At 46.8% G+C, this 18,295-nt stretch overlaps 1 protein-coding gene across 1 annotated transcript in view; it reads left to right on the top strand.

The window, feature by feature from the left end:
- Positions 1–932, top strand: part of LOC144104431 (cGMP-inhibited 3',5'-cyclic phosphodiesterase 3A-like) — a gene marked incomplete in the record, with an annotated part of 296,611 nt that extends 295,679 nt beyond the window's left edge. Inside the window, 1 exon segment of the mRNA XM_077637421.1 lies at positions 456–932. Coding sequence (XP_077493547.1) covers positions 456–470 — 15 coding nt within the window.
- Positions 933–18,295: the final 17,363 nt, after the last annotated feature.

An 18,295-nucleotide genomic window follows, 5' to 3' on the forward strand; every position in this document is an offset into this window, starting at 1 on the left:
TTGGTTTTGGGGGAAAGGAAATGGCGTAGTATCTGTCTCATATATCGTTGGACACCTGAACCGCGCCGTAAGGGAAGGGATAAAGGAGGGAGTGAAAGAAGAAAGGAAGGAGAGGTGCCGTAGTGGAGGGCTCCGGAATAATTTCGACCACCTGGGGATCTTTAACGTGCACTGACATCGCACAGCACACGGGCGCCTTAGCGTTTTTCCTCCATAAAAACGCAGCCGCCGCGGTCGGGTTCGAACCCGGGAACTCCGGATCAGTAATTGAGCGCCCTAACCACCGCGGCGGGTATTACATGATTATCATTCTAGTTTTGGTACGTGCTGAGTATCAAACCTACCGCAAAACTTGTATGTCGCTCAGATAGTGAGCGATGAGGGGCTAGTTGGTATGGCATGATTACAAAACATAAAACCGAGTATGAAACATAAAACTGTCTCTCCCCTCGCAGTCAGGAAGCTGCTAGCAGTGCTGCGAGGACGCAGGGCGGTGCGAAGACGCTTGCTGCCGTCGACGACGCTGTTGTTTCTGGTGCGTCACACCCACGTCCACTTCCGCCGTCACCGCTGAGCGCAGGACCAGCGACGCCCGGTCGCGAACAACGGTCTAGCCCCGGAGGTCTTCTTCTTCTCTCTCCTCCTCCGCGACAGCAGCAGCCAAAGACCGGGCGCCTGAAACCGCCGAGAGGATGGGCCCAGCGAGAAACAACAGCCTCTGGCGACAATCATCATATCAGGAGCAGGCCCCCGTACTGTAATACACTGTACACCGCCGTCATAACACACACACGCGCGCACACGATGGTATACACTAGACGTCTTCGCCGGTTTCGCCCCAGAGCTTCGCGAGCACACTCCGGCGCCGGGCGAGCGCCGATTGTGGCTCCTTCTGCCGTCCAAAGCATGAGGCTAAATTTTTCGAAAACTGGCGAGTGTATTTTCGTTTCCAGGTTTCCTTTCTGCACCTGCTGCCGAAAAATTCGAACGAACCTTCCGGAAACTTCGAGAAGCTTCGCTCGGTCGAAAAAATGGAACCCCCGCTGCAAAGGTGGTAGGCTTCGGTATCATTTACAAATACGGGAGGAAAGTTGTCAGTGTTGTATGTCAAGCCGATATGCGCCATTTGAAGACGTTCTCGTTATTCCCAAAGTAAACCACCAGTTCTAGAATGTGATACAAGCACACGGTCGCTGCAGGCTTTTGCATAGTTGATGGGAAAGAACCTCAGAATATTCGGAATACCTTATGATCATCAGGTAACTTGTTTGAAAGCATTCTTCGTTTCACCAAGCAAAAAGATTACGCAAAGGTTCAGGGATTTGAAAAAGCACAAATTTTATTGAGCATGTCCACACGTTCTGAAAAGAAGAAAAGTTGGAGAAAGTTGGCAGAAGTTTACATACAGCAGTGTCGATCCAAAAGAGACCTTTAGTATTTCATCCTGCACGCCGGCAAGAATATTTGAAAACATTTCCTTTAGTTTCGTATCTCGCTTACTTCAGACGTTTCGGGAACGGGTAATTTTATAAAGTTTTCTGCTTATTATCAGATCCTTAATATGAGCTTTGAGTTATCAATTTCTAAATTCCTCTGGTTATTGTAGGACGTGAGACGTGGCTGGTTAAAAAGCCCACCTACTTCGATGATCCACTAAAACTAAGCTTTCATTTTGAACATAACTTATGTCGTTTGGATCAGTATCCTGGCTCTGAAGTGACAACAGCCCACCTTTTCCCGTTTTTTTCACTGCGAAATAGGAACTCCAAGTCTAGTTAAGCCTAATTTGTTTTCATGCCTCTTCAAAAGTGTTAGTTTTTTGCTTTTTTTAAGGCAAACCGCACTAATTGAAAGCTGTTTGCCGTTAGACGCAAGCGGTGCAACACACAACTTAAAGCAGTTTTTCTTTTATTTGGTAACTTTATGTAACAACTAATAGAAAAAGAGTAAAGCATAGTATTCTCTCGTCACTGCCTGCCCCCGCGAAGTGATCGAGATGCTTGCCGGGTAGCCCTTCAAGCTTGATTCCAAAGCCGAACAAACTATATCGCGCTGATTAATCAGTATATCCCTCCTGGAGTAAGGCTTACGTTTTTCTTAACATCACTGACTTCTTTCTCATCGGTCAGGCGACATTCCTTCTGTTTGAAAACTACTCTCGTTTCATTTATGCAAGGCACCAAGTGGAATGCGCACCTGAGCTGCGTAGTTCGTTTAACTTCTGCTGTGAAACTACGGAAGACAGTTTGCGCAGGAGCGCTAAAATATTCAGTGCACGGGCTCTGATTTCTGTGGATCATTTGGGGCGCATATTATTTCGGCATTAAGTTGCGGGCGTCTTGCAGAAGGAGTGACACCGGCGCTCTTCCCTCAAGCCTTCCTAGGACCAAAGCCGCTTGGTGTGAAATCCAGTGTTCTGGACCGAACCTTTTGTTCATATTCATATTTGGTTGTGTTCCTGTGGGGTTTAGTGGCATTACATGCTTCGGTCGCGACCTTGGCAGACACTTGCTGCATCGGCCAGAGACGGTGACCACAGAGTTGAACAATATTGACTGAAAACTGACTTGGCGTGGGCCATGCCACGCCCGAGTTCTTCAATCGTATCTGCTGCCAAAATTACGCACAGTATTGTGCCATTGAAAGTGTAAAACAAGTCTTCGCTATCGGCGAGCTGGAAACAACTATAAGGCTTTCTCGCTTTAATGTCAACAATGCTATGTATATTAATTCGGTACGCTGTCAACAGGTGGTGCGATAATCCGTAAGTCTCGAATCAGCCAACATGTCGGTTGTTTAAACATAGTAAAAAGTGGCTAGTTTTGCAGCGGGTATAATTTAGGAGCTCGAATGCTGCACGAAACCCATCATCTCTTTTTGCGGCTCGAATAACGGAGACACGAAAAAAATAGGAGCTTGCCGTGTATTAAGCAGCCTGCCGTGTGCCGCGTCTGGAGTTTGAGAAACCAGTGCAGTGCTGCACTATTCCGAATTGGCCAGTGTTTTCTTGCTTCTGTGCAGCGAGGGTGAGAAGGAGCATTAAGTGCACAGTGGCAGATACCGTGCCCACTTACACCGTGATTCAGAAACTGTCGAGGCATCTCGCGGCGGAATTGAAAGTTAATGTGGCGTGCTTTTAGCTGTCTGTTTTTGCTATTTGTACCCAGGACGTAGAACGGAGAAATCGTTTATTTCTGAAGCAACCCAACAGATGGCGTTACAACTTAGTTGCGTTTTCGGTGCTGCGTATCTTACCGTCGGTTACGGGCAGATAGCGAAATTTTTTTCCGCACATCCAGTATGCCATATATTTTCCCGGCTTCAAACGAAACATGGAGTGCATTACTGCGTTAAGTTCCTGGCGTGTTTTCTTTAAAACAACTTTTGATGGTTTTGTCGTGTTTGAAGGCAGTAAAAGTAGCCACCAATTCGGTTCCTGGACTATCTAGGGGAGTGCTTAACGGAGCTGTCTAATATCGTCGCAAATTCTTGTTCTGATAAGGTGAAGCAGAATTCCGGGGAGGGAGACGGTTAATTTTGTGGTGACTAGTGGTCCGAATTTGAACTTCCAAAACACTTCTGACAACGGTTACGCCTTTGGTTAACCATATCTTAATTTAAACGACCCTTTTGCTCTTCTTTGAGCATTTTCTTTTAAAGAAATTCTTAAATCGCATTCCTGTTGACCCATTGCTGCGTTTTGGTCTTCTCTCGGTGCCCTAAGCGACAGGTTCCCTCACGGCGATCTGTTAAAGGTGTTACAAAAAACGAAAGAACCCGTACTGCGACAGATGTAAACATTGAAACACTAGCTTCGCAAAAATATGTGCCGCCTTGTTTTATGTTCAGCCCGCTGAATTCAGCGGAGCGTGCTTGTGATGATCGACTTCTTTTCCAGCATTTACACATATAACACTGCGAGCAAAAAAAAGAGAGAACAAAAAACAGGTATTAAGAACATAAGGTTGCAAGCCTAAGCTGCTTGAATTCTCCAGTGAGGACGTGCACGATATAGGTGAGTTGGGGGTGTAGTCACGAAGAAAAAAATACCCAAGAAAAAAACGACTTCCCCTTTTGCAGCACACGTACAAAATTTATATAGGGTGGGCGCCAAGGAAGCCTAGAGTTGAAACCGTGTTGAGGCTGGGTTGAGCATCTCGAAGAAAAGGGTAAAAGAACGCCGGAAGTCATGACTTAAGCTATCTAGAACCATGACATATTCAGCACCCGCATTAGACGTGGGCTTCCGTGTTTCCACTTCCAGCGTCACTTACGGCTCCTCACACGTGCCTCCTCGCTCTTTTTATTTCTTGTAGGTTCATATTTTGCGCGCCTTGCCATTCTGAGTTATTTTATTGTCATTACAATCATAACTCAAGATAGCAGGCCGTAGGCACTCTCATCTTCGCCGAGACAGGGAACTGAGAAAGCGCTATCTTTATGATGTCGGAAACGCGGCATTTTTCATCGTTTCAGTCAGCATTTCTGGTTTCTCTCAATGTCTCCTCGGAGAGGTATAAGCCAGACGCGGCATCGCCAGTTATAAGTTACCAATGGCCAAAATATGTGCGCGCAAATACCGCGTACACGGTGCGATCTGCCGAAATGGCGCTTATACATATGTGAGCAAGTCCTAGCTGGTGGCTTGACGCCACTGCGCGCGCTCGGCATGTTGTACTGGCCTGAGTTCAAACATTTTAGCTAACTGCAGCTCTGGTAACCATAGCTGAGCGGGGAAGTGTAACGTCACATTTGAACGTGTAGGTGTGTGATCAAGCAGCTGACTGACCACTTTCACGTGCACGTGTTGAAAACAAGTGTTGGTACTGGTTTGCATGTCGAAAAGTGTCTGGCTGTTGCACATCAGGGAGGATCCTGGTTTGATTACTGTTTCAGTGAACTATAATACTCACGTAAAACGGCAGCACTTTGCTTCATGTCGACGACGGCAAGTGTAGATTTGACCGGTGAAGGAAAATGTGTACGTGAGCGTTCGTTTACTTTCTACGATACTTTATTACAATGCTCTTCACCACCGGTCTGCTTGCTTCCAGACACGCAGTATTTTCTTGTCATTTTGTATATAGTGGTTTTACGCGAACCTTTCATTTTGTTATTTTCGTTTTTTTGCGGATTTTTCAAGCATACTCTTAGGAATGTTGCTGTTGAAACACACCTTTGTGTAGCGTTTCCATATAGATCATGTTCATAGACACTGTCCATTTTATTTGTTCATTACTGCTGATGTCGTTCAGTGCTGAATTGTTGCGCACACCAGTTCTGCAATTACGTGGCATGAAATAATTTTTTTAGAAACTGAAGCGACGCCTAATGTCTCAGATTAGAAATTGCACCTTAACCTGTCACTGCTGTTACAGCCCTACCGTGTGGTTTACCCAAATAATGCTGATTGCCTCTAACGCTCAAAACAGAGACTTGGCAGTTCTTGGTGTCAGTGATTCCCATGTGAAATTTCATGCATGAAAACAGTTTTTATTTCGTTAACCTGCAGTTGTAGTATTGATAGACACTGTGTTTATTTTAATGAGTACCGCAATATTGTTGTCAATTCTTCATCGCTTTCTATTTTTATGTATATAGTTGCTGCTTCGCATGCCTTGCAGTACTTTTGTTCAGGGCTGCACAAAACAAGCTGCTTAAGTATCACCGTGAAGCTGACAATAGATATTCAAGGCATTATTGATAAAATCTGAAAATGAATTTTTTCACTACCACTTTTGAAAAGCTTGCTGCGTATGTTTATAGTCATTTCAACAACATGTATAAGTCATCAGCGCATGTAAATCTTCGGCTCTTAAATCTAAGTGTGCCGAGCGCTTAGTCTTGTGTATTTACTTCATTTTGTAAAATATTTAAGCAGGGTTCAAAGCATTACATGTGTGAAGCTGTTGACTCAGCCTAGTTCGCCTGGACTCATTTTAGTCATATTTGTTCTAGTATTTTTCCACTCGATTTTCTATAGGCGTAGCGTTGCCACCACACGTGAACAAGCACATCTTTTCTGCGACCGCCAGTGAAATGTTTCTATTTCCTTGCTTTGTTTTTTGTCTTGCGTTTAACACTGATGTCAAAGAGCACATCATGCTGTCATGAGACAAGGTATGACTATCACAGCACCCTTCGCTGTCGAACTCTGCCTTGAGGCTTAGAACACGACGTGTGGCGCAAACCCCGTCAAGGCAGCTCTTTACACAGTACAAAACGTCCCAGCGATTTCTCAGGCATTTGTGACGTAATACAATGTATAATATGTAACATACAGGGTGTTCCGTATTTATCTGTCCGGGTTGTAAAAATTTCTTCTTCATAAACTACTGGACTATTTGGTCTCAAGCACAGACCACTGGGTAGCTTGTGAAGTCTGCGTTTTTTGATAGATTATTTAACGTCAGAACTTCTCTGAATTATCTGGAATCGGGGCAAAACTGCAGTCGTCTGCGCAGACGATTGCAGCTATTCGCCGATTCAGGAAAATTCAGGCAAGTTCCAATGTTAAATTACTTACAAAAAAAGAGCACAGACTATCATAAGGTACCTTATGGTCTCTAGTTGAGCACAAATAGTCCAGTAGCTTGCGCAGCAGAATTTTTTACAACCCGGACAGATAAATACGGCATGCCCTGTATATCCCACTATCTTATAACGGGTTAGTCGATCGGTGGCATTAGCACAGCGTATTAGGTTTCTCTGTCATGGCAAAGCATACCGGTCCGGCAGTTATCAAAAGTTTGCGTAAGTGGCGAGTGCAATTTTGTGTTCCTTTGTTGATCACTGGTAATCGCACTGTCGTTGGCTAACCAACCAATAGCAGTGCCCGATCGCAATGTTGTGCACCGTGAATAAAAATTTCTTTAGGTAGGCGCCTTCACCTTTCTCGAACAGGCTGCTAGTGCTGCTTAGCTGGCTATGACAAAACTTCTGCCACGTCCAATTTTGCTGCCAATCAGCTAAGATGGCAGTGCTTAATAAACTCTTAATGAGGCGGTGGCCACCGGTAACTTGGTCGTTTTGCAGGCTAAAGTATCTTTGGTTCATTTATATACAGTGCCTATACTTTCGCCCAGCGCACAGTAAACCTGCAAACAACATGACTGTACGCACTAACCACTAGATGTGTCAGTGAAGTCGTTTAAGTTATCCTGAAATGATTTTTGTGGTCATATTTTATTGCTACAAATCTTAGAAGTGGTCATTGTGAGTTTTCGAGTCAAATTGAAAAGCTTTTCGTGGTCCCTTTAATTTATGCATATATCTTTTTAATAGCTGCTCTCAACCCATTAATGCGACAGCTCACCGCACGTTCTAAGCCGGCCCTCCCTTGCTGACTTAGGGTGACGTCAGCGGGATGGGGCGTGGCGGGGTTCAGTCCCGACCTGTTTTCTTTATTTTTTTGCTAGTGCGTCGGTGTGTGTGTTAATAAAGGAGAGGAGGAGCATCATTTTTAATCGCCCATATCTTCGGTGTTAATGAAGGTAGCTTAAAAATTCTTGCGGTGAGGCGACGAGTGATGGGAATACCGATAGCCGGTGCGCTTTTCCCAACATCACTATATACCATTTCATGGTCCCTTTAATCCACTCCTCTAAACGAGCGTTGTGTGTCAGTCAGCATGCAGCTGCACACTCATTTTGTTCCAATGCACAGGCGGTCTTCCCTAACGACTTCCTGGTGATGTGTTACAATACTTAACTTCGTGATGCCGTGGGCACACTTCTCAGCACACTTGTTGTGTGCTCTCTCTCTCTCTTTGGTTCCTTTAGAGACTTGCTGTTTTCCGTGTGTGTCTTGGCGTATACAGGGTTATCACGTCTTTCTGTTTCAATCATGTAAGAATCCGCTGCGATGAGCGGAAAAATAACATGGAGCTGCAGTCCATTACAGTTCGCACACTTCGGTAAAGAATGATCACAGTCGCCCTTGCCCGCTTGACTTGCAGCTGTCCGAAGCAAGCGGTGGATAGGAAAATATGGCGGACCTGCTCGCAGCGCATCCTAGCGGTTGAGCCGAGGAAGGCAGCTTTTTAAGCGGTTGCGGGAAACAAGCGAGACAAGCCTGCGCAGTTGTACCACAGTGAAGTTTGTTTTTTTTCTTTTTGCCCCGATGCGAAAATTCGTATTAACATTCAACGGATTTTCTGCAAACACTCTGTGTGTGCTCTGCGGAAAGTCTAACGGAATGTCAACTCGTGTTTTGTGCCGGGTTTGAGAGCCCTTTTCCCGTACAAGCCGTGCGGCACGTTGTTGCGCATCGTTCTGGACCAAGCTAGCACTTGCTGTCTCTCTCGTCTCGGCCGACTGCTGTACAGAGCTTGAGAGCGACCGGTATACACAGCTCGCGGCGCCCTCCGTTGCCACGCGAGCCGATTAGTTTTCCGGGAAGAGCAGAGGTATTTTTTACGGCGCAACTTTCGGTGTCTTTCGTGAGATGGGCGCGCGCGCGCGCCGTGTGTTACCCGTCGTGGAGGGTCACGTGTTCTAGGCCTAACGTACTAGCGACGCCCGCGGTGTTATCCGTATGCCGTTGTTTTGTCTTAGCTGACACTTATAGCGTGTACCGATCATGTCGCGCTTGTACATTGTTAGACCACCGCGCCCGCGACGTTTCATTGTAGCCGACAGCCGAGATCTCCGTATCGTGTGCAGGCGCAGACTTTCGAACATTAGGGAGTTTTAACAGACCTGAGAGACTCATTGCCAGTACGACGGCCATAAAGGTACTGATTAGGAAGCATCTGTGCAGATGGTCAGCAGTCATACTCGGGAAGTTACTACCAGTTAAGTGTGAAGGAAGCGTTTTCTTTAATTTTGGGCCCGTTCATACACAGTCTCGCCAAAGCTGTATGCATATATACTGGCTCCGGACCCCTGTCGTGCGTCATGTAGTGAGACCAGACTTCCGGTTCGCGCGTGTGCGTTACCGCTGCCGCGTGTGTCCTTTACGAGCGCCTAGAAGGCATGCGCCAGTGTTGCCTCAGAGACTCGTGCTCACTTGGCGTCCGATGTCCGCGATAGCGGCAAAGGCTGAGCGATAACGACATTTAGGAATGTTCTTAGGTTCTTTTCCCCTTCTGTTGCCCGCCTTAGTTCGGAAGAGCACAATACATTTAAGGACTTATCGTTCAGCACAAAGCTGCCCCACACGTTGTAATAAAAGCAGTAAAATATTCTAAATTAATTTTACGAACTCAACAATATGAGACACTTATCGCGACTTTGGTGTATAGCAATGGAAACTGCAGATACCTCGAAGCTGTCATCTGCAATTGCTTAAGCAATCGGGTGTATAACAGACAATGGTCAGGGACTGCCATCAGCATCAGTTGAGCCAGTCAGAAAGCCATTATAGATGGATGTTTAAAGCCAGATTATGTTTCAATGCTTCTCAATCAGGGAGTCTTGAGGATAATATGCGGCTTTTGCGGCAGCTTATGACGAACGTTTCGTTCAGCGACAGTTATGTACCTCGCAGCTTGTTATCTGCCTCGCAAGAATTTTCTCGCCTGTGTGCATAGGCTCTTGCCTGCGGGCATCGGCTCTTGCCTTTGCGCATAGTCTATTGCCTGTGCGCATGGGCTCTTGCCTGTGTGCATCGACTCTTGCCTGTATGCATCGGCTGCTGTCTGTGCGCTTCGACTCTTGCCTGTATGCATCGGCTTTTGAATGTGTGCATCGGCTCTTGCCGTTGTGCATGGGTTCTTGCCTGTGTGCATCACTCCTGCCTGTGTGCATAGGCTTTTATCTGTGTGCATCGGCTCTTGCCTGTGGGCATCGGCTATTGCCTGTGCACATAGTCTATTGCCTGTATGCATCGGCTCTTGCCTGTATGCATCGGCTTTTGAATGTGTGCATGGGTTCTTGCCTGTGTGCATCACTCTTGCCTGTGTGCATAGGCTTTTATCTGTGTGCATCGGCTCTTGCCTGTGGGCATCGGCTATTGCCTGTGCACATAGTCTATTGCCTGGGCGCATAGGCTCTTGCCTGTATGCATCGGCTTTTGAATGTGTGCATCGGCTCTTGCCGTTGTGCATGGGTTCTTGCCTGTGTGCATAGGCTTTTATCTGTGTGCATCGGCTCTTGCCTGTGTGCATCGGCTATTCCCTGGCGGCATAGGCTCTTGCCTGTGTGCTTCGGCTCTTGCCTGTGGGCATCGGCTATTGCCTGTGCACATAGTCTATTGCCTGGGCGCATAGGCTCTTGCCTGTATGCATCGGCTTTTGAATGTGTGCATCGGCTCTTGCCGTTGTGCATGGGTTCTTGCCGTTGTGCATGGGTTCTTGCCTGTGTGCATAGGCTTTTATCTGTGTGCATCGGCTCTTGCCTGTGTGCATCGGCTATTCCCTGGCGGCATAGGCTCTTGCCTGTGTGCTTCGGCTCTTGCCTGTGGGCATCGGCTATTGCCTGTGCACATAGTCTATTGCCTGGGCGCATAGGCTCTTGCCTGTATGCATCGGCTTTTGAATGTGTGCATCGGCTCTTGCCGTTGTGCATGGGTTCTTGCCGTTGTGCATGGGTTCTTGCCTGTGTGCATAGGCTTTTATCTGTGTGCATCGGCTCTTGCCTGTGTGCATCGACTATTCCCCGGCGGCATCGGCTCTTGCCTGTGTGCATCGGCTTTTGCCTGTGGGCATCGGCTATTGCCTGTGCACATAGTCTATTACCTGGGTGCATAGGCTCTTGCCTGTGTGCATTGACTCTTGCCTGTGGGCATAGGCTCTTGCCTATTGGTGCGAGGAAAGAGCTGGACTTGTGGCTTTGAATAACTATGATGTGCCGAGAGATGTGCTCGTAGACACCGTCTTCATTTTGCGTGCCTCAGCTCGGAACCTCCGCTGGCGCGGGCGTGTCGGTTTTCATATGCACAGGAGTCGGGAAAAGAAAGCTGCGCAATTTTAAGCTCTCCACTTCACGTTTAGCGCTGCTGTTGGAAGCTTACTTCTAGTCTTTAGTTTTTGTCCTTTTTTTGTCTTGAAAGCGCATCAGGTATTGCACAGAGGTAAATGTTTACTTGTCATTGTTTGTTTATATGCTTGTTTCTAGTAATCCGCAGTTCCCCTGTCTGTGACAGGATGCTGCGTGCAACGGGTAATTTCGCTAGTTACATGACATGCAAACTGAGTGAATACCTGCTGACTATATGCGGCGATGTCGTCCAGCAACTTGAGCTAACTGGGGGATCGGTTGATGTTTGGATGCCGTAGTAAACGACATTAGCATGAGTGCGTGAAGTCTTTGCCGCCATGTCGGTTCCAGAAAGTCAAATCGTTGAAGAAAAATAACTGCATGTGCGGCAAATACAGAGCCTTTGAGCAGCAGGCCCCAAGCTACATATACGTTATTACAGTATTAATGTATTGCTTTCAGGTATTCTGAAGATACAGTTAGGAGGTCTTTTCTCCACTCAGCGAGGGGGCCATCTGAAACTTGTACGTGTTCGGTACCGTGCTGCGCGTGCTAAAATGTTAATAAAACAGGGGGGAAATGTAGTAAAAGTTAACATATGAGCCTCTGAACAAAGCATGGGAACGTCGGGAACAAGTGTCTCGAAGCACGGGTGGTTAAATCACGACACAAGACCATCCACTTCACCGTGCAGATAATGCAGAGTTAAACTTTAAATGTCTCGAGACGGAAAACGTGTTCGTCGCCTTCAGTAATATCAGTGTCAGGTGAATCCGCGAACAGTGTAACTGAACCGCGAAACCAACAGCACAAAATTATTAGCTGCTGGAGAAGAAATTAGGCTGGGGTTCATTAACACTTCCACGCAGCAGAATTCGCGCCACCGAAGTGAAGATCAAGTGCGCTAGTATTTAATCTCAATCAGCTAATATATTTTGGTTCGTTTATTCCCGGTGCCGTTTCCTCGTTTGCGTTTCGTTTGACGCTAATAGTGAGCTGCATTTTTTCTCTCGTCAGCCCTGTACTTTAAAAAAAATAAAAAATAAAATCAGCTGTACGCTTTACAGGATGTAATAATGTTGGCGATACTAAGTTCTGTGACGCGTTACCGTCGAAGACGTCACTTCGCTACGCTCACGCGCTTGCAGCGCCACCTGCCGATGTCGTCTTTTGTTTTTTTAGTCTCGTCGTAAGCGCACGCAATTTGTTAAGGTATTACTTGTTCTTCGCACAGTAATCGTTATGTCAATGCTTGCGTTTCCAAATTTTCTTTCTCAACGTTCCCAACACCTCTTCAGCATGGCAAAATTTCGGTACTAAAAAGAGAGTAAAGGACAAGTGTATTTTCCCCAGTCTACATCCGTGGCGCCACCGACCATTTTACCACTTTTACCGCAATCTGCGCACCTCTGTGGCGCCATCTACCTGAGATGGCGAGCACTTCTGGTGGCACGCAGTACAGACTACGCCCTGTTGCATGTACATCGTACGCTTACTGCAGACAACAGAGAAGGGTTGTTCATATAGGCACCAACCGTTCGTTGTTCCACAGACAACTAGCGAGAGTAATTCGCGTATAAAAGATACCAAAGAAATTTTGAAAAGGTTAATCGAGTGACTAGGCATGTGAGAGTTTCAAATACAGGGCGATCTCTCCTATTTATCCCGTTCCAAAAAGCGGCATTCATTTACGCATGCATTCGAGGTCGTGCCCAGCGTACGACTCGGTAGATTTTCAGTCTCCGCTACGTTTCCGGGTTGTTAATTTTCAAGAGTAAGTGCCGCGGCTAGCAGAGGGCGCTTCCTTCAGAGTGGTGTAAGGCGGAACTCGCTGTTGTATTGAAAAAAAAAAGGAAATGCATCATTGAAACATCCCTCTATAATACTCACACATAGAACTGTCGAGTGAACTAAGCGCGATATTTATGAACATATTCAAGAAAGTTTACCATGACAGGACCTGAGCGCACCAATTCCGATATTTTCTGCTGCATTCTCTGTACAGACACCGCGTTCACTGGCACTAACTATTTTGACTGTTCAAGAACAGCTGTCCACTCAGTAATTCGCGTAGCAAGCTTTCATCCACGGGGTGTAATTTCTTGTGTCCCCATTATAGGCGGCGCATTGTCACACTTCCCTGGACGATAGTTTCTTTTCTGGCCTCGAGAGGGCGCGAAGAGGCGACTGTTTGATCGCAGCGCCCTCTCTTGCTGTTCGTTTCATTATTTTCACGTCGTAGCCTCCCGGGCGGTACCGTAGTTCATTTGCAAACGCCGCGGAGACGGAGACACACGAAGCATTATCATTGCTCCTCGGACTCGTACAGTGTCTCCGCTTCGAATTTCCAACGTCCCACGTGACCAGAAAGTTTAGCGGGACCTCTCCTGTGGCCTAACATGTCTTTTCACCATGGCCCGAGTAATCCTTACGGACCTGGCAGATGCCTAGAAGGCTGCCGGCGTCTTCTTGATTGCGAATGTGTACAGCTACGCCACAATGTTTTTTCTTTCTTTTTACCGTTTCCTCCCTTCTTTCATGAAAGTGTCACGTGCTTTATGATGTTGCAAGTGTGTAATTTGCTTCCACAATCTCGTGGTGATCGAGTGATGATTCTTGCCGACTTCCCCACACGGGCCTTTTGTCTCTTGAGCTTCGGAGGCCCCAGCCTCTTGGAAAGTGGAGATGATGCAGGAGAATGGAAAAAAAAAGCCATAACGTTGTTTTGACCGAAGCGTTTCGGTGTTGAGTGGTGTGGAAAGCTCGGACTCTCTCCGACGGGCCATTGTTGGCCATTCGCTGGCCCGTTGATTGTTGGGCCGTGTGCGAGTATGACCTTTCAATGACCTGTATGTCACGTCGCGGAAGACCTCTAAAGGAAAAAAAATACATCTGTCTCACCCTGCACGATCTGTGGGTCCATAGCTTTGTGTTTTGTTTCTATAGTGTTTTCGTTGCACCTCTGCAATGGTGGGAATGACGAGACGAACCTGTAAATAAAATGTTGAAAAGTAAGTTGATGCCGGTGCGGAATAAAAGAGCCGAACCCTTGACGTCTCTTGTCGTCTCTTGCGCCCCTCTCTCGCATGGCTCCTAACCTCCTATTCTGACGGATTGGGATACGGAAATATTCAGAATATGGAATGGGAGTCGCTCGATACATCCCTCGCGGCGGAGCATCTGAAAGACAAGGTACATTTTATCAAATGTGATGTTACAGAAGGTGACGTAAGTAATAATAATAATATAATAATTGGTTTTTGGGGAAAGGAAATGGCGCAGTATGTCTCATATATCGTTGGACACGTGAACCGCGCCGTAAGGGAAGGGATAAAGGAAGGAGTGAAAGAAGAAAGGAAGAAGAGGTGCTGTAGTGGAGGGCTCCGAAATAATTTCGACCACCTGGGGATCTTTAACGTGCACTGACATCGCACAGCACACGGGCACCTTAGCGTTTTTCCTCCATAAAAACGCAGCCGCCGCGGTCGGTTTCGAACCCGGGAACTCCGGATCAGTAGCCGAGAGCCCTAACCACTGAGCCACCGCGGCGGGTGTGACGTAAGTCTCTCCCTCAGAAACCTGGACTTCCGGTCAGACGCCGTGGACAGTGGCAGGACTGCTAAAATGTTTAGTGCCGCAGATGGGCTGAATAAAATGAGCTAACTTACACCTTTGGCAGTGTGCTGCCTACGTACTAAAGATATCCTGGCGACGTCCCGATTAATACCCAACGCCTGCATCCTGAGATAGCATCGTTTGGCTTCCCGATTACCACCCTCTGCGGAGGAAAAACTTCTGATGTATTCGTGACGCTGTAAGTCTGTAGCAGCGCTGATGAAGATGAAGCTGGGAGCACGCCATGCTTACAAAGGACGAGAAGAAGACGAAGACCTCGCTCCCAATTTTGCTACAATTTTGTCGTAATCATCTATGGAAATTTCCTTTTTTATGACACTAAACCTTGGCCAATTCCCCCCCCCCCCCCCCATGTGGGTATGTGCCATGTTCTAAGAGGTAGAAGAAGAAGACCTCGCTCGCGCAAAACAGAACCCTTTCGGCAACCGGCCTGGCCAGCAACGTCGACAGGCCGCTCCGCCGGCTCACCAGCCGCGGCTACCGCGACTTCCAATAAAAGTGGATCCCCTTCCAGAAGTCTATTAGTCATAGATTGCGCGCATACATTAATTGGCGAGTCATGGAGATATACCTGCGACATAAATTCACACCTGCAAATTTTTAATCGTGTTTTTGGAAGCTTTCTTCAACTTACAATCAGGAAATGACTGTAATCAGATTGGCTATTGTATAGAATTGTGCAGAACTCTTCGGCTACTTAACTATCGTATCCATGTTGCTAATGACATTGCCCTCTTTGTCTCTTAGCGCATACATCTGGTTTCCTCTTGAACGCTTCTAGGCTACTTCCGTTCTTTAGAGCATGCTCTTTTCTGTTCATATTAAACTACGCCTTACGTCAGTTACCTTGCGTCTATTGATAAACTTTGATAGCTCTAGTTCTATTCTGTCTCTGAGGATTGATGCTTCCATGCTTTGCCATTGGTTAATCAGTTTGTTAGAGCCGCCGTGGTGGCTCAGTGATTATGGCGCTCGGCTGCTGACCCGAAAGACGCGGGTTCGATCACAGCCGCGGCGGTCGAATTTCGTTTCAGGTTAAATTCTAGAGGCCCGTGTGCTGTGCGATGTGAGTGCACGTTAAAGAACCCCAGGTGGTCGAAATTTCCGGAGACATCAACTACGGCGTCCCTCATAGCCTGAATCGCTTTGGAGCGTTAAACCCCATGAACCAGCAATCGGTTCTTTCGTCTCCTGAAAGAGCATGCCGATATCCTGTCTGAACATCCTATCGACTACCTATGCTGCGCACTCCGTAATGATAGCTGTGAGATTTTTCGTTCATTGTATGAACATGAAGGTCGTCGTCCTCAATTAAAGCCGAATATCTATTCTGAAGTGATATCCTGAATTCTACTTTCCCTCTTTCCGCTAACTCCTGAATAGGCAGGCATCCGCTTCACTAGTTTCTTCCGTTCCTTCCCTGCTGTCTCTTTTGCGGAATAAGGTATTCTTGATCCGTAAATAATACCTCTCTGCGAAGTCTACTAATAACTCCTCTCTGCTATCCGTAGAGCCTAAGCGATAGTCGCCTACTGCCTGGTCTTCAGCTTGCTTCTTGCCCACCTTCGCATTGAATTCGCCCATCGGTACAGTGCACTCTGATTTTACTTTGCTCATGCTTATTCCACGTCTTCATATTAGCTTTCGACGATTTGGTCATCATGGCTGCATGCAGGCGTGTAAGCCTGTACCACCTTTAATTTGTACCTCGTTTAATCCTAATTACGATAACTGCCCATGTCTTGTTAATGCTATAGGATTCCTCTATAGAGGAATTCTATATCCCGATTTCTCAAGAATTCCACACCTAGTTCTCGTCTATCCACTAAGACATAGTATAACAGAGTACGTGTCCACCCCTTAGCACTGTAAACGCCACACCTGTCCATCTAACCTCATCAAGTCCTATGGCATCCCATTTTATAACCGCTAGTTCCTCGAGTAGACAAGCCTGACCATGGATAAGGTTCTAGCGTTAAACGTTGCCAGGGTCAGTTTCCAATGGTGGCCTGTCCGGTGCTAGAGATTCTTAGCTCCCTCCGCTGCGTCTAAGGTCTGACCGCCGCCTTGATTAGTTGCTACGAAGACTGTGGTGACTAAAGGCCGAGGGTTGGTTGGTTTAGTCATGTAGGAGGTTGTGGCCAGGTACTACACCAGGGTGGCCAAATCCTGTTTCAACGAGAGAGTGCGTTGTCGGTTCTGGTCACCGAGATGAGGCCGCACCCCAGGCCTGCCTATGTAATTCCATCGAAACCCGGAGCTTTTTTTCAATTCGGTGAAGAATTGCACAGCACCGGGGGATTGGAACCCCGGTTCTCTTAAACGCGAGGCGAATGCTCTAACTCTGCGCCATCGCTACGCGTTTTTCTAATCTAACTTTCGTCAAAGAACGATTCGTGATGACTGGTCTTTATTCAAGACGAAAATTAAGGAATTTATGGACAAGTTTATTCCTAAATTAACTTTACGAACTTTACGAACTATTCATAATTTATTCCTAAATTAACTATGCGAACTATCATGGCCTTTCTTGATTCAAAAAACTTTTTATGCGAAATGATTATATAGCAGCGGTTAATATCCAAAACATAATAAATTTTTGATGCTAGAAACAAGTTAGGGGCGGTAATTTTGTCCAATATTGACAGACCATGTGGGACAAATGTCTGAGCATAGCGTTGTACAACCGATACGCGATCTTTCCAATAGTCTTTATTGTGTCTGTACTTGCTTAATGGGCGCGAGGTACTTGGGCGGTACACAAAACCGCGTTGCATCATGGCGAACTAATTAGGTGAACATAGTATTTGAGTTACCCCACTTCATGCTACTGACTGGTTGTGTCATTAGAAAGCAAGCAAAAAATAAAACTAAACAAAATTAAGGAATCAACATAAAAGGGAAATAAAACAAACACAGACCAATGCTTTCGTATTCAAAGCGCGTAACTATATTCTTCAGTGCCTTTCGTATTTTCACCTGCACAGCAAGGATTTCCGAAGGGCTACTCCTGTGAGACACAACAGGACACTTTCTAGCGCGATCTGCCCATCAACATTGATTCGAATTAACAGACTGAAGCTGTCTACAAGGTAACCCAAAAACGCTTAGTCATAAAACTTTCATGTATGAAGAAATAGGAACGCCGACCAAAAGGTTGTTGTTTAAAACGATGACGTTTCGGCTTTCATACGGAAGCCTTGATCACTGGGCGGAAAGCAGAAAGCTTAAGTGCGTCGAAGTAATCGCCCCAAGCATCTTGCGTACGTGGGCGGGAGATTGCCTGCGTTGTGGTTAAGGGTTTTGTCTGTTGTCTGGATTATCAGGGATTCCAGATATCGACGTGACAGCCAATTCTTTTCTCTTGCGACGACTGATGCATCTTCCCAAGCTATATTGTGCGTCGCGGCTTCCACGTGTTCCGCAAGTGCATTAGATGCAATATTTTTGTTCCTGACGTCGTTCTTGTGGTCCCTCAATCGCCTTTCGAAATTCCCGCTCTCGCCGATATAGCAGTAGTCGCAGTCTGCGCAGGGAATCTTGTAGATGAAGCCCGGAAACTTCTCTTTCTTTATCTTGTCTTTGGCGGCCACCAGCTCATGCCTCAGCTTGCACGCAGGAACGTGAGCGACGTGCACACCGTAAGTGCGCAGAACGCGAGCCAAAGACTCGTTCACGCCCGGCACATATGGGATAGCGGCTCGGGCTCGGCAAGGAGAACCAACTGGTTCTGATGGGCG

Source organism: Amblyomma americanum, chromosome 9 (genome assembly GCF_052857255.1).
Source record: "Amblyomma americanum isolate KBUSLIRL-KWMA chromosome 9, ASM5285725v1, whole genome shotgun sequence".
Classification (NCBI taxonomy): domain Eukaryota; kingdom Metazoa; phylum Arthropoda; class Arachnida; order Ixodida; family Ixodidae; genus Amblyomma; species Amblyomma americanum.